Source organism: Chiloscyllium plagiosum, unplaced genomic scaffold, assembly GCF_037043375.1.
Source record: "Chiloscyllium plagiosum isolate Xiang-an unplaced genomic scaffold, Cpla_swu_hap1 HiC_scaffold_10, whole genome shotgun sequence".
Classification (NCBI taxonomy): domain Eukaryota; kingdom Metazoa; phylum Chordata; class Chondrichthyes; order Orectolobiformes; family Hemiscylliidae; genus Chiloscyllium; species Chiloscyllium plagiosum.
This window is the reverse complement of record NW_028270148.1, coordinates 111,242,647-111,259,623: the sequence shown is the minus strand read 5'-3', so window position 1 is coordinate 111,259,623 and position 16,977 is coordinate 111,242,647. Positions and strand designations below refer to the sequence as shown.

The following is a 16,977-nucleotide window of genomic DNA, read 5'->3' as shown; positions in this document are numbered from 1 at the left end:
TTGTTTGTGTATATGTGTGCTTGCATGTTTTGTGTGTGTGTTTATGCATATGTACTTGCGTGTGCTTGTTCATGTTTTTGTGTGTGTGTGTCTGTATGTGTGCTTGCACCTGGGTGTGTCCATGTGTATGTATGTTTGTGTGTCTGTGTGCTTGTTTGTATGTGTATGCATGTGTTAGTGTGTCAGTGTCTGTGTGTGTGTTTTGTGTGTCTGTGTGTGAATGGGAGAGGGAGAGAGAGGATATCAGTTAATATAGCTAAAAAGTGGAGCATTTTGTGGAAGTTTTCCATTTTACACTCAACAGGACACATGCAAAAATATTTAAATTCAAACAATCACAATTTACACTACAGGAGAAAAAGGTGCTGAATGTTCGGTCTGATCAGCTCATCCACAGCTTGGAACGGTGTGAAAAGTTGGTGATTATCCCATCCAGACCAGGTCAGACAGTCAGAAGTGTCATGAAGACAGGAAATAGTAAGCAGCTGGCTTGGAATATTTTGGTAAGTTCTAGGAATGACTTTTAGTTGTTAATAAAAAAAATTCAACCTGTTTTGCAGTAACTATTGTATTTTGACAATATCGAGCAGTACCCCATGTCGTTGTTTTCAGTTTTATCCATTTCCTGACTGTATAGAGCAAAAATGCTAAGATTCTTTTGTGGAACAGTAGTAAAAAATAAAAGCTGCCTGGGATTTTGGGGTCAGGGTGATATGAAATTCCTGTTAATTTGTGAATACTGTCGCAGTCACTGCTTTCAACAATGTGGGTCATCAGCTAAAAGGGAGAAGCAGCATTTTATTGCATTTCTTTCAAAGATGGATTTACTTTGTTAGCTTCAGCTACGTTAGCTTTTCACCTCCCATTCCGACATGAGTGGAGTCGTGTTGAGAAAACAAGGCATGTTAACAAAATGTTTCATTTTATACTTACCAAGACGAGCACACAGAAGGCCAAAACTTTAAGCAACCTCAAAAAAAGATAGATCTGAGATTAGATTCCCTATGGTATGGAAACAGGCCCTTCAGCCCAACAGGTACACACTAACCCTCAGACGAGTGACCCACCTAGACCCATTCCCTACCCTATATTTACCTTTGACTAATGCACCATGGGGCAATTTAGCACGGCCAATTCACCTAACCTGCACATCTTTGGATTGTGGGAGGAAACCCACGCAGACACCGGGAGAATGTGCAAACTCCACACAGACAGGCGGGAATAGAACCCAGGTCCCTGGTGCTGTAGGCAGCAGTGCTAACCACTGAGCCACCATGCCGCCCCACAGGAAATTTCCCAACCCATTAGCACCCGTTTCTCTTATTCTATAAATTATTGCGATAATTTTGGCATTCTTGCATGTGTCCTGATGAGTGCGAAGTGAAAAGCTGCAGCTACAGGTCCCTCCTTTATACTAGACTTACTTTTCTTCATCTTCATAGACTTGTACTCATCATTCTCCAGTAAAGCACATTTTGTCAGCACGGTTTAGCTGTACCGTGATTGATGAACTGGGGAGCAGCTTTTTAAAAACCACGACATTTAAAGTGTATGTTGACTATAACGTGATTACATTGTCAACACTTTAGGTGTGTTTGTATTGCTCAATATGTGTATACCACAGGATCGCACAGGAATGCAACTACTGCGTAATAGCGGAACCACCTGTACTCACGTACTGAAATCTCGATGATGAACCTACCCCATTCTCCATGCCATTGGAATTGTGACTTGCTTTCCTGCACAGTTGCAGTTTGAGATCTTTTCTCTCCAAAGCCTTCAATTCGCTTATCTGCATCTCTGCTGGCAGCTCCTCAATCACTGTTGGCAAACACAGTACTGGGTTTCAGTTTTGTAGTCTGGGGCCTCAGACCTCCCTCTCTCACCCTTTCCCATCTTCGCAATGGACTCCTGACTGGAGACTTTTTCAGAATGAGGAAGAGTCTGTCTGGGTCACACAACGCTAATTCTGATTCTCCTCCTAATAGAGTCATACTGTCATACAGCACGGAAACAGACCTTTCAGTCCAACCAGTCCACGCCAACCATAATCCCAAGCTAAACTAGTCCCACCTGCCTGCTCCTGGCCCATATCCCTCCAAACCTTTCCTACTCATGTACTAATCCAAATGTCTTTTAAACATTGTAATTGTACCCCCATCCACCACTTCCTCAGGAAGTTCATTCCACACACAAACCACCCTCTGTGTATACAATTTGTCCCTCTTGTCTTTTTAAATCTCTCTCCTCTCACCTTAAAAATGTGCTCTTTAGTGTTGAAAACCCCCATTCTAGGGAAAATACAACCACCATAAACTCTATCTATACCCCTCATTATTTTATAAACTTCCTTCAGGTCGCCTCTCAACATAAAGGGACTTGGGGTTACTTGGACATGAAATACCTAAAGTGCAGCAGGTAATCAGGAAGGCTGTTGGAATGTTGACCCTGCTTTCAATGGGGTTGGATCTAAGACTGGGGAAGTCTTCTTGCAGCTGGACAAGTTGCTGGTGAGACCACATCTGGAGTATTGTGAGCAGTTTTTGTCCCTTTATTCCAGAAAAAAAAAATTATCTCATTGGAGGCAGTTCATACACGTTTCACTAGGATGATCCCTGGTATGAATAGATTGCCTTATGAACAAAGGTTAAACAGTTTGTGCCTCTACTCACTGGAGATTAGAGGAATGATCTCATTGAATTCATAAGGGGCTTGACAGGGTCAATGCTGAGAGGATGTTTCCCCCTCATGGGAGAGGCTAGGACCAGAGGGTATAGTCTCAGAATAAAGGGACACCAATTTCAGACTGAGATGGGGAGGAATTCCTTCTCTCAGAGGGTTGAGGGTCTTTGGAACTCCTTACCACAGAGAGAGCTGTGGGGGCAGCGTCCCTGTGCATACTTAGCGCTGAGATAGATTGATTCTTGATTAGTCGGAGGATCAAGGGAAAGGGCAGAAAGGTAGGCATGAGGAATGTTGGAACAGCCACAATCCTATTGAATGGTTGAGGGGCCAAATGGCCTACTCCTGAAAGTATATCTAATGGTCTTATGGAACAACTATGATGGATGTAAGTAATGAAGCTAGACTTGAAGAAGATCGGGAGAGTGTGCATAAATCCCTCTCCATCCTAACCCTCATCCTCCCACTCTCCATTTAACCAACCCTCACCCCGTTTCTTCCCAAATTCCCAACGTCTTCCCCTCAATCCTCTATAAAATGAGCATGTCCATGCCACCTACTCCATTGCCCCTTCCTCATCGTTCCCACTTCGTACAAAATTCTCATTGCAAATCCTCCCTTGGAGACTCACTCTTCATCACGGTGAAGGTGACAGGTGGATTTGTACAATTTCCAGTGGGAGTAACAGCCTCAGAAAAACTGATCTGCCAAAAATATTGAGTACGCTGTGACTTAACATCTTGCAGGAAGATGCGTTGCAACATCAAATTGATTGTGACTTGATTTTACAAGATATTAAATGTGGCCAGGGCTAGATTTGTACCTAGCAAGGTTTATTAGCCCGACTACGTTGACCTGTGCTAATTTTTTTGCTGAACCGATCTTCAAAACAACAACAACTTGCATTTGAGTAGCATTTTCTAAGTGAGTAAAATGTTCCGTGGTATGGCACCAGAGTGACTGTGAACAAATTGGGGCGGCATGGTGGCTAGCACTGCTGCCTCACAGCACCAGGAACTCAGGTTCGATTCCAGCCTCGGGTGACTGTCTGTGTGGAACTTACACATTCTCTCCGTGCCTGTAGGAGTTTCCTCCCACAGTCCAAAGATGTGCAGGTTAGGGTGGATTAGCCATGCTAAGTTGTCCCATAGTGTCCAGACTAGGTGGATTAGCCACGGGGAAATGCAGGGTCACAGAGATAGGAAAGGGGGGTAGATCTGTGTGGGATGAACTTCAGAGGGGTCAGTGTGGACTCGATGGGATGAACCGCCTGCTTCCACACTGTAGGGATTCTTTTAAAAAATGTTGTCACCCACCAAACTGCGTAAAATGACAGCTGGTGACTAAAAGTGTGAATAAAGAGATGGTGGGCGGGGGGGTGGTGTGGCAAGGCAGAGGGGAGAATGGGGAGCAGAATTATGAGAATTTGGTGTCCTGGCAATCGAAGGACCAGCTGCAAAATGTGAAACAATGAGAACTTGGGGTGGAGAGGAGACAGCAGCAGATTGGAGAGGCACAGAGATATCTCAGAGGAATACTGAGGTGAAGGGGGGTGGGGTGTGCAGCTAAGGTTCTTAGTTAAGTGGATGTTTGATGAATTGAGTTACAACTTGCGAACCAGCAGATTGCCCATGCCACTGGCCACTGGAGGAGAACGCCTCACGTTTGCCTGTTTTGCTGGCGATGAGATTGAGGGACAGGTGCCTGGCGTCTTCCTTCAGTCCCAGGATCTTCCGGCCCGCATCCGTTACTTTAGCAACTGTGGAATTCCTCGGGACCTTCAACTGCAGGTTTTTCTTAAAGGCTGAAATAGAGAAAAGAATGGGAAGGATGGAGTGAGAGAGAGAGAGAGAGAGAATAAAGACACCTCACACGTGGAATCTACCAATGTCGGCTAGAGCAAATCAATGTGAAATACCACAATTCCAAGTGTGTAACCCACAGTGAGTACTGAGCTTCTGAAAATCTTACAGTGACCAGGCAGGGAAGTGGATGATCAGATCAGCCATTGAACAGCAGATGGGCCAAATGGCATACATCTGCTCCTACATCTTCTGCTCTGATGACTACAATAACGAGCAGAGGCATTATGGGGTCCAAAGATCTCATTAGCGTCAAGGAGTCCGACCACAGCTGCTGTACGATTCTGCTCATGGGGAATTCCCAAAAGAAGAGTGGGGTTGCCTGTTCCGGGAACGGTGAATGAGCTTGGAGCTGGGCGACCACTTCAGGTGGCGTTGTATCCACCACCAGCCACCTACTCATACCCACTGGTATTCAATAGTGGGCAGGAAAGGAAATGATTGACCATCTCATTCTGCCAGCCACAGAGACCTTACAGAGGCTAGTGAAGGACCAACACCCAGTTCTGGCTATAAACTTGAAACATGCTGTCCCTTTATTAATCAAAGTCAGAAGTCACACGGCACCAGGTTATAGTCTAACAGGTTTATTTGAAATCACAAGCTTTCGGAGTGCTGCTCCTTCCTCAGGAAGCGCACAGACACAGAACGTATAGGCAGAGAGATCAAAAGATCATACAAATGGTGTGAGTGTTTACAAGCCGAATAATAAATCTCTGCAAGTGATCAAAAGTGTCCGATGCTGTGAGTAAAGTGTCAACAGCTCAATAACAAGTGAAGGGATGATCTATAATCCAATTAATTGAGGCAGAGAGATAATTACAAAACATTAAAAATAAGGTGATGCTGGAGACAAACCAAATGGTTGGAATAACATAACAGTTTTCAGAGTCGCATACCAAGGGTCTAACCAAAGTAACAAGTAATCCAAAACTGTCCGGGAAGAGAGTTCATAACAATTTATCAAGGTGATGGTGTCACAACAGGTCAGTAAGGAAGATTACACAGATACAGAACAGTGTTTTGGGATCACATGTAGCGTGACGCGAACTCGAGATCATGGTTGAGACTGTCTTCATGGGTACGCAGCTTGACTATGAGTTTTTGCTCGACGATTCTGTTTTGTTGGCTATCTCCAAGGCTGTCTTGGAGGACTGTTGCCTGAAGATCAGAGGCTGAATCTCCCTGAGTGCTGAAGTGTTCCCCAACTAGGAGGGAACATTCCTGTCTGGTGATTGTTGCGCATGTCCATGTCATTGCGTCTGCTTGGTCTCGCTTATGTACCATGGCTCAGGGCAGCCTTGCCTGCAGCATATGAGGTAGACAACATTGGCCGAGTCATATGAGCATCTGCTGTGTACATGGTGAGTTGTGTCCCCACGTGTGATGGTAGTATCCATCGTCAATGGTCTGACATGTCTTGCAGTGGTTGCCATGGCAATGGTGTGTGGTCTTGTGGTCGATATCATCCTGAAGGCTGGGTAGTTTGCTGAGAGCGACGGTCTGTTTAAGGTGGTTGTTTGAAGGCAAGACGTGGGAGCGTAGGGATGATCTTGGTGAGGTGTTCCCCATCATTGATGACATGTTGAAGGCTGTGAAGAACATGGCATAGTCTCTCTGCTCCAGGGAACTACTGGACAACGAGGAATCCCTGAAACATCTACACTACGATATGAACAAGTTTCATCCCACCATCAGATTTATCATCCACTACTCTTCAGAATCAGCCTCACTTTTGAACACACGCATCTCCATCAAGGATGTGCACCTCAGCACCTCACTCTACTGCAAGCCTATGGATAACCTCACGATGCTGCATTTCTCTAGCTTCCACTCTAATCACATTAAAACAGCCATCCCCTACAGGAAGGCCCTACGCATACACAGGAGCTGCTCAGATGAGGAGGAATGTAACAGATATCTAAAGAAGGTGAAAGACACGCTCATTAGAACAAGATACGATGCTCAACTCATCGACATGCCACAGCGAGAAACCGCAATGACCTGCTCAGAAGACAGAAACGGGACATAACCGATAGCGCACACTTCATTGTCCAGTACTTCCCTGGAGTGGACAGACTAAACCAGTTCCTTCACAGCCTTCAATATGTCACCAATGATGATGAGCATCTCGCCAAGATCATCTGTACGCCCCACTTCTCACCTTCAAATAACCATCAAACCTTAAACAGGCCATCATTTCTTGTGATTTCAAATCAACCTGTTGGACTATAACCTGGTGTCATGTGACGTCTGACCTTGTCCACCCCAACACCGGCACCTCCTTTATTAATCAACAATATAACCAGATTTAAAATGATATATTTTTTACCTTTTATTGTTAAATTGACCAGATCAGACTTTATCAATCGTTTATCTTCTACTGCATCAGCTTCCCTGAATAAAATTAACGTAATACACAAAGTGAGCTCATATTTATCACACACAGAATTGCAGACTTGACTTCCTTCTGCCAAGTGTCCTGGCATTTCCTGCTTCCAGACCCCTCGGAATGTCAAGGAATCCACTCTGTGGATGTTCCTTAAGGTTACTGTTTAGGAAAGAGGGGAGAGGCTCAGGTGGATCCCAACAATGCAGATCCAATCAACTTGTGTATGTGTTTGTATGTGTGTGTACGTAAGAGTGTGAGTGTGTGTGTCTATTCAGTGTGTGTGTGGGAGTGCAAGTGTGAGTATGTATGTCTGTTTCTGTTTGTATGCATACATGTGTTTATGTGTGTGTGTATCTGTGTGTGTGTGGGTGTGTGTGCAAGTGTATGTCTGTATATTTCCATTTGTGTGCGCGTATTTCTGTCTGTGTTTGGGTGTAAGTGTGTGTATGTTTGTTTCTGTGTGTGTGTATGTATATATGTGTTTATGTGTGTGTGTGTGTATGTGTCTCTGTGTACATGTATGTCTGTGTGTGCATGTGCATATGTGGATGTGTAAATGTGTCTGTGTTTGTGTACCTGTCTGTGTATGTGTCTGTGTATGTGTGTTCGTATGTGTATGTGTATGTGTGTGTAAGTGTCTGTGTGTGTGTATGTGTTTGTGTGTGTGTGTCCGTGTGTGTATGTGTCTGTGTGTGTCTGTGTGTATCTGTGTGTGTGTGTCTGTGTGTGTGTGTATGTGTCTGTGTCTGTGTGTGTGTGTCCGTATATGTGTGTGTGTATGTGTATGTGTCTGTGTCCGTATGTGTATGTGTGTATATGTGTCTGTGTGTATGTATGTGTGTGTATGTGTCCATATGTGTCTGTGTGTGCATGTGTTTGTGTGTGTATGTGTGTATGTGTCTGTGTCCATATGTGTCTGTGTGTGCGTGTGTGTGCGTGTGTCCGTGTGTGTATGTGTCTGTGTGTGTCTGTGTGTATCTGTGTGTGTGTGTCTGTGTGTGTGTGTATGTGTCTGTGTCTGTGTGTGTGTGTCCGTATATGTGTGTGTGTATGTGTATGTGTCTGTGTCCGTATGTGTATGTGTCCATATGTGTCTGTGTGTGCATGTGTTTGTGTGTGTATGTGTGTATGTGCCTGTGTCCATATGTGTCTGTGTGTGCGTGTGTGTGTGTGTGTGTGTGTGTGTGTGTGTCTGTGTCCATATGTGTCTGTGTGTGCTTGTGTCTGTGTATGTGAACCCCATGAGATTACATCAGAAACCATCCTGGTTTGGGTGGTTTCAGAATGCAGTAAGGGATGAGTGAACCACTGAACGAATGGGTGAAGTTTTCTCGGTGCCACAGGAATGAGTGACCTTGAGAAGGGAAGTGTGGCATTTGGAAAATTTGACATCCTTGCATCAATCCTGCAGGTAGCCAATGCTTTTTATTTTGTACTCCTTTTCCCCTGTACTGGAAATTGTTGTGATCGTTTGAAGTTTGGCATTCTTTCATGTGTCCTGATGAGTGCAAAATGAAAAGCTTCAGTAACACATCGCTCTTTTCAGTGACATTCCAGTTATACACCTGTCTTATCTGAAGCGTTGTCAGACAAGACCACCTTTTAACAAGAAGAGATGGGATTGGATGAGAGCAACATTTCTCTCAGAGTATATCACAACTTTGTAAGGGGAGAAAATTCTTGCCAATAATTTGAGACAATCTACCTTGAAATGAGTGAGAAAACTCAAAATCATTGTGGGAGGTGGTTTAGAGGAGGGCTGTTAGATTGATACCTCGAATGAGTGGGTTGTCTTCTGAGGAAATATTGGATAGGCAGGAAGTGTTGCTCGCTGGGAGAATGCAAGATGCTGCGTTGTGTTGACAGGGTGGATGTGGAGAGGATGTGTCTTTCTGTCAGTGAGCGCAGAACTAGGGGATGCTGTTTTAAAACTAGGGACTAGGATAGAAAATCTTTCATCTCTGAAGGGTTGGACAACTTTGGAGCTCCCTTTGGAGATGAGGCAATTGAATATTTTTTAAGGGAAAGGGAAGTAGATTCTTAATTAAGAGACAGACAGATTCTTGTGAAGTAAGACAATGAAAAGCTATTGGCAATAGACAGGAGTGGGGAATTTGAAACACTATTAAGATGATCTTGTTAAATGACAGGTGTGGCTGAATGGCCTACTTGTGCTCCTAGTTTGTGTCTCTGTAAGTTCATGTGTTTGTACCATAACTTAATGCAACTCCAGTATGTCACCATCTTGACATCTTGTGAAAGTATATCAGAAAATTCACCTGCAGTGCCATGAAACATCATCAAAGAGATGGTGTGATGTGTCTGTCGATTTCCAAACCCAGCCGCTCTGTTTTGTATATAACCACAGACTGATACGTTTCAAGAATGGTTTTCTCTTACCTGTTGCGTGTGTGGTTTGATGGAGGATTGGACCAATCTGATGACTGCAAGTCGGTCAGAGTTAACAGCGCTGCTGTAAATTTCTCGATATCATGCGGACCGATTGTCTCTTCAATGAGAGATTAAGAGTAAAAGGAAACTGACTGGTTAGATCACAAAATGTTAACAGTTGCTTGAACAGCAGCAAAGAGTTGTCTTATCAACAGTCCTGCCAGCTTTGGCATGCATAGAACACAGAACATAGAACAGTGCAGCACATACAACATAGAACAGTACAGCACATGCAACATAGAACAGTACAGCACATGCAACATAGAACAGTACAACTCATACAACATAGAACAGTGCAACTCAAACAACATAGAACAGTACAGCACATACAACATAGGACAGTACAGCCCACACAACAATGAACAGTACAGCACATACAACATAGAACAGTACCAGCTCATACAACATAGAACAGTGCAGCACATACAACATAGAACAGTACAACTCATACAACATAGAACAGTGCAGCACATACAACATAGAACAGTACAACTCATACAACATAGAACAGTACAGCACATACAATATAGAACAGTACGGCACATACAACATAGAACAGTACAGCACATACAACATAGAACAGTACCAGCTCATACAACATAGAACAGTGCAGCACATACAACATAGAACAGTACAACTCATACAACATAGAACAGTACAGCACATACAATATAGAACAGTACGGCACATACAACATAGAACAGTGCAGCACATACAACATAGAACAGTACAGCACATACAACATAGAACAGTACCAGCTCATACAACATAGAACAGTGCAGCACATACAACATAGAACAGTACAACTCATACAACATAGAACAGTACAACTCATACAACATAGAACAGTACAGCTCATACAACATAGAACAGTACAGCACATACAACATAGAACAGTACCAGCTCATACAACATAGAACAGTACAACTCATACAACATAGAACAGTACAGCAAATGCAACATAGAACAGTACAACTCATACAACATAGAACAGTACAACTCATTCAACATAGAACAGTACAGCACATACAACATAGAACAGTGCAACTCATACAACATAGAACAGTACAGCACATACAATATAGAACAGTACAGCCCATACAACATAGAACAGTACAACTCATACAACATAGAACAGTGCAACTCATACAACATAGAACAGTACAGCACATACAACATAGAACAGTACAACACATACAACATAGAACAGTACGGCACATGCAACATAGAAGAGTACAGCACATGCAACATAGAACAGTAGAGCACATACAACATAGAACAGTACAGCTCATACAACATAGAACAGTACAGCACATACAACATAGAACAGTACAACTCATACAACATAGAACAGTGCAGCACATACAACATAGAACAGTACAACTCATACAACATAGAACAGTACAGCACATACAACATAGAACAGTACAGCACATGCCACATAGAACAGTACAGCACATACAACATAGAACAGTGTAGCACATACAACATAGAACAGTACAGCTCATACAACATAGACCAGTACAGCACATACAACATAGAACAGTACAGCTCATAAAACATAGAACAGTACAGCACATACAACATAGAACAGTACAGCACATACAACATAGGACAGTACCGCCCATACAACATAGAACAGCACAGCACATACATCATAGAACAGTACAGCACATACAACATAGACCAGTACCAGCTCATACAACATAGAACAGTACAGCACATATACCATAAAACAGTACAGCACATACAACATAGAACAGTACAGCCCATACAACATAGAACAGTACAGCACATACAACATAGAACAGTACAACTCATACAACATAGAACAGTACAGCACATGCAACATAGAACAGTATAGCACATGCAACATAGAACAGTACAGGACATACAATATAGAACAGTACAACTCATACAACATAGAACAGTGCAGCACATACAACATAGAACAGTACAACTCATACAACATAGAACAGTACAGCACATACAACATAGAACAGTACCAGCTCATACAACATAGAACAGTACGGCACATACAGCATAGAACAGTACAGCATATACAACATAGAACAGTACAACTCATACAACATAGAACAGTACAGCCCAGACAACATAGAACAGTGCAGCACATACAACATAGAACAGTACAGCTCATACAACATGGAACAGTACAGCACATACAACATAGAACAGTACAGCCCATACAACATAGAACAGTACAGCACAGACAACATAGACCAGTACCAGCTCATACATCATAGAACAATACAACACATACAACATAAAACAGTACAGCCCTCACAACAAAGAACAGTACAGCACATACAACATAGAACAGTACAGCACATATACCATAGAACAGTACAGCACATACAACATAGAAGAGTACAGCACATATACCATAGAACAGTACAGCACATAAAACACAGAACAGTACAGCACATACAACATAGACCAGTACAACTCATACAATATAGAACAGTACAGCACATACAATATAGAACAGTACCAGCACATACAACAAAGAACAGTACAGCACATACAACATAGAACAGTACAGCACATACAACAAAGGACAGTACAGCCCATACAACATAGAACAGTACAGCACATACAACATAGAACAGTACAACTCATACAACATAGAACAGTACAGCCCAGACAACATAGAACAGTGCAGCACATACAACATAGAACAGTACAGCTCATACAACATGTAACAGTACAGCACATACAACATAGAACAGTACAGCCCATACAACATAGAACAGTACAGCACAGACAACATAGACCAGTACCAGCTCATACATCATAGAACAATACAGCACATACAACATAAAACAGTACAGCCCTCACAACAAAGAACAGTACAGCACATACAACATAGAACAGTACAGCACATATACCATAGAACAGTACAGCACATACAACATAGAAGAGTACAGCACATATACCATAGAACAGTACAGCACATACAACATAGAACAGTACAGCATATACAACATAGAACAGTACAACTCATACAACATATAACAGTCCAGCACATACAACATAGAACAGTATAGCACATACAACATAGAACAGTACAGCACACACAACATAGCCCAGTACCAGCTCATACAACATAGAACAGTACAGCACATATACCATCAAACAGTACAGCACTTACAACATAGAACATTACAGCCCACACAACAATGAACAGTACAGCACATACAATATAGAACAGTACAGCATATACAACATAGAACAGTACAGCACATACAACATAGAACAGTACAGCACATATACCATAGAACAGTACAGCTCATATACCATAAAACAGTACAGCACATCCAACATAGAACAGTACAACCCATACAACATAGAACAGTACAGCACATACAACATAGAACAGTACAACTCATACAACATAGAACAGTACAGCACATGCAACATAGAACAGTATAGCACATGCAACATAGAACAGTACAGCATATACAACATAGAACAGTACAGCACATACAACATAGAACAGTACAGCACATATACCATAGAACAGTACAGCACATAAAACATAGAACAGTATAGCACATACAACATAGAACAGTACAGCACATACAACATAGGACAGTACAGCCCATACAACATAGAACAGCACAGCACAAACATCATAGACCAGTACAGCACATACAACATAGACCAGTACCAGCTCATACAACATAGAACAGTACAGCACATATACCATAAAACAGTACAGCACATACAACATAGAACAGTACAACTCATACAACATAGAACAGTACAGCACATGCAACATAGAACAGTATAGCACATGGAACATAGAACAGTACAGCACATACAATATAGAACAGTACAACTCATACAACATAGAACAGTGCAGCACATACAACATAGAACAGTACAACTCATACAACATAGAACAGTACAGCACATACAACATAGAACAGTACCAGCTCATACAACATAGAACAGTACGGCACATACAGCATAGAACAGTACAGCACATACAACATAGAACAGTACGGCACATACAACATAGAACAGTACAGCACATACAACATAGACCAGTACCAGCTCATACAACATAGAACAGTACAGCACATACAACATAAAACAGGACAGCACTTACAACATAGAACAGTACAGCCCACACAACAAAGAACAGTACAGCACATACAACATAGAACAGTACAGCACATATACCACAGAACAGTACAGCACATGCAACATAGAACAGTACAGCATATACAACATAGAACAGTACAGCACATACAACATAGAACAGTACAACTCATACAACATATAACAGCCCAGCACATACAACATAGAACAGTATAGCACATACAACATAGAACAGTACAGCACATACAACATAGAACAGTACCAGCTCATACAACATAGAACAGTACGGCACATACAGCATAGAACAGTACAGCACATACAACATAGAACAGTACAACTCCTACAACATAGAACAGTAGAACACATACAATATAGAACAGTACAGCCCAGACAACATAGAACAGTGCAGCACATACAACATAGAACAGTACAGCTCATACAACATGGAACAGTGCAGCACATACAACATAGAACAGTACAGCACATACAACATAGAACCGTACTAACTCATCCAACATAGAACAGTACAGCTCATACAACATAGACCAGTACCAGCTCATACAACATAGAACTGTGCAGCACATACAACATAGGACAGTACAGCACATTCAATATAGAACAGTACAGTACATACAACACTGAACAGTACAACTCATACAGCATAGATCAGTACAGCACATGCAACATAGAACAGTACAGCCCACACAACAATGAACAGTACAGCACATACAACATAGAACAGTACAGCTCATACAACATAGAACAGTACAGCACATACAACATAGAACAGTACAGCCCATGCAACATAGAACAGAACAGCACATATACCATTAAACAGTACAGCTCATACAACATAGAACAGTACAGCTCATACAACATAGAACAGTACAGCTCATACATCATAGAACAGTACAGCTCATACAACATAGAACAGTACAGCTCATACAACATAGAACAGTACAGCACATACAACATAGAACAGTACCAGCTCATACAACATAGAACAGTACAGCACATACAACATAGAACAGTACGGCACATACAACATAGAACAGTACAGCACATACAGCATCGAACAGTACAGTTCATACAACATAGAACAGTACAGCATATACAACATAGAACAGTACAGCATATACAACATAGAACAGTACATCACATACAACATAGAACAGTACAGCCCATGCAACATAGAACAGTACAGCACATATACCTTTAAACAGTACAGCACATACAACATAGAACAGTACAGCTCATACAACATAGAACAGTACAGCTCATACATCATAGAACAGTACAGCACATACAATATAGAACCGTACGGCACATACAACATAGCACAGTACCAGGTCATACAACATAGAACAGTACAGCACATACAACATAGAACAGTACTGCCCATACAACATAGAACAGTGCAGCACATACAAAATAGAACAGTACAACTCATACAACATAGAACAGTACAGCACATACAACATAGAACAGTACAGCACATACAACATAGAACCGTACTAACTCATCCAACATAGAACAGTACAGCTCATACAACATAGACCAGTACCAGCTCATACAACATAGAACTGTGCAGCACATACAACATAGGACAGTACAGCACATTCAATATAGAACAGTACAGTACATACAACACTGAACAGTACAACTCATACAGCATAGATCAGTACAGCACATGCAACATAGAACAGTACAGCCGATACAACATAGAACAGTACAGCACATACACCATAGAACAGTACAGCACATATACCATAGAACAGTACAGCACATATAACATAGAACAGTACAGCACCTACAACATAGACCAATACCAGCACATACAACATAGAACAGTACAGCACATAAAACATAGAACAGTACAGCACATACAACATAGAACAGTACAGCACATATAACATAGAACAGTACAGCACCTACAACATAGACCAATACCAGCACATACAACATAGAACAGTACAGCCCATACAACATAGAACAGTACAGCCCATACCACGTAGAACAGTACAGCCCATACAACATAGAACAGTACAGCACGTACAACATAGAAAAGTACAACTCATACAACATAGAACAGTACCAGCTCATACAACATAGAACTGTACAGCACATACAACATGGAACAGTACAGCTCATACAACATAGAACAGTACAACTCATACAACATAGAACAGTACAGTACATGCAACATAGAACAGTACAGCCCAAACAACATAGAACAGTACAGCACATACAACATAGAACAGTACAACTCATACAACATACAACAGTACAGCTCATACAACATAGAACTGTACAGCACATACAACATGGAACAGTACAGATCATACAACATAGAACAGTACAACTCATACAACATAGAACAGTACAGTACATGCAACATAGAACAGTACAGCCCAAACAACATAGAACAGTACAGCACATACAACATAGAACAGTACAACTCATACAACATAGAACAGTACAACTCATACAACATAGAACAGTACAGCACATATAACATAGAACAGTACAGCACCTACAACATAGACCAATACCAGCACATACAACATAGAACAGTACAGCCCATACAACATAGAACAGTACAGCCCATACCACGTAGAACAGTACAGCCCATGCAACATAGAACAGTACAGCACGTACAACATAGAAAAGTACAACTCATACAACATAGAACAGTACCAGCTCATACAACATAGAACTGTACAGCACATACAACATGGAACAGTACAGCTCATACAACATAGAACAGTACAACTCATACAACATAGAACAGTACAGTACATGCAACATAGAACAGTACAGCCCAAACAACATAGAACAGTACAGCACATACAACATAGAACAGTACAACTCATCCAACATAGAACAGTACAGCACATACAACATAGAACAGTACAACTCATACAGCATAGAACAGTACAGCCCATACAACATAGAACAGTACAGCTCATACAACATAGAACAGTACAGCACATACAACATAGAACAGTACCAGCATATACAACATAGGACAGTACAGCCCATACAACATAGAATAGTACAGTACATGCAACATAGAACAGTACTGTACATACAACATAGAACAGTACACCACATAAAACACAGAACAGTACAGCACATACAACATAGACCAGTACAACTCATACAATATAGAACAGTAAAGCACATACAATATAGAACAGTACCAGCACATACAACATAGAGCAGTACAGCACATACAACATAGGACAGTACAGCCCATACAACATAGAACAGTACGGTACACACAACATAGAACAGTACAGCACATACAACATAGAACAGTACCAGCACATACAACATAGAACAGTACAGCACATATAACATAGGACAGTACAGCCCATACAACATAGAATAGTACAGTACATACAACATAGAACAGTACAGTTCATACAACATAGAACAGTACGGCACATACAACATAGA

At 41.7% G+C, this 16,977-nt stretch overlaps 1 protein-coding gene across 1 annotated transcript in view; it reads right to left on the bottom strand.

The window, feature by feature from the left end:
- Positions 1-16,977, bottom strand: part of LOC122553279 (uncharacterized) — a 173,449-nt gene that overhangs the window by 24,644 nt on the left and 131,828 nt on the right. The window contains exons 8-11 of the mRNA XM_087991758.1: positions 9,337-9,445; positions 6,877-6,941; positions 4,346-4,486; positions 1,703-1,821 (exon numbers count right to left, since the gene is read on the bottom strand). Of these exons, the coding sequence (XP_087847884.1) occupies positions 1,703-1,821; positions 4,346-4,486; positions 6,877-6,941; positions 9,337-9,445 (434 nt within the window). The remainder of the gene's footprint in view (positions 1-1,702; positions 1,822-4,345; positions 4,487-6,876; positions 6,942-9,336; positions 9,446-16,977) is intronic.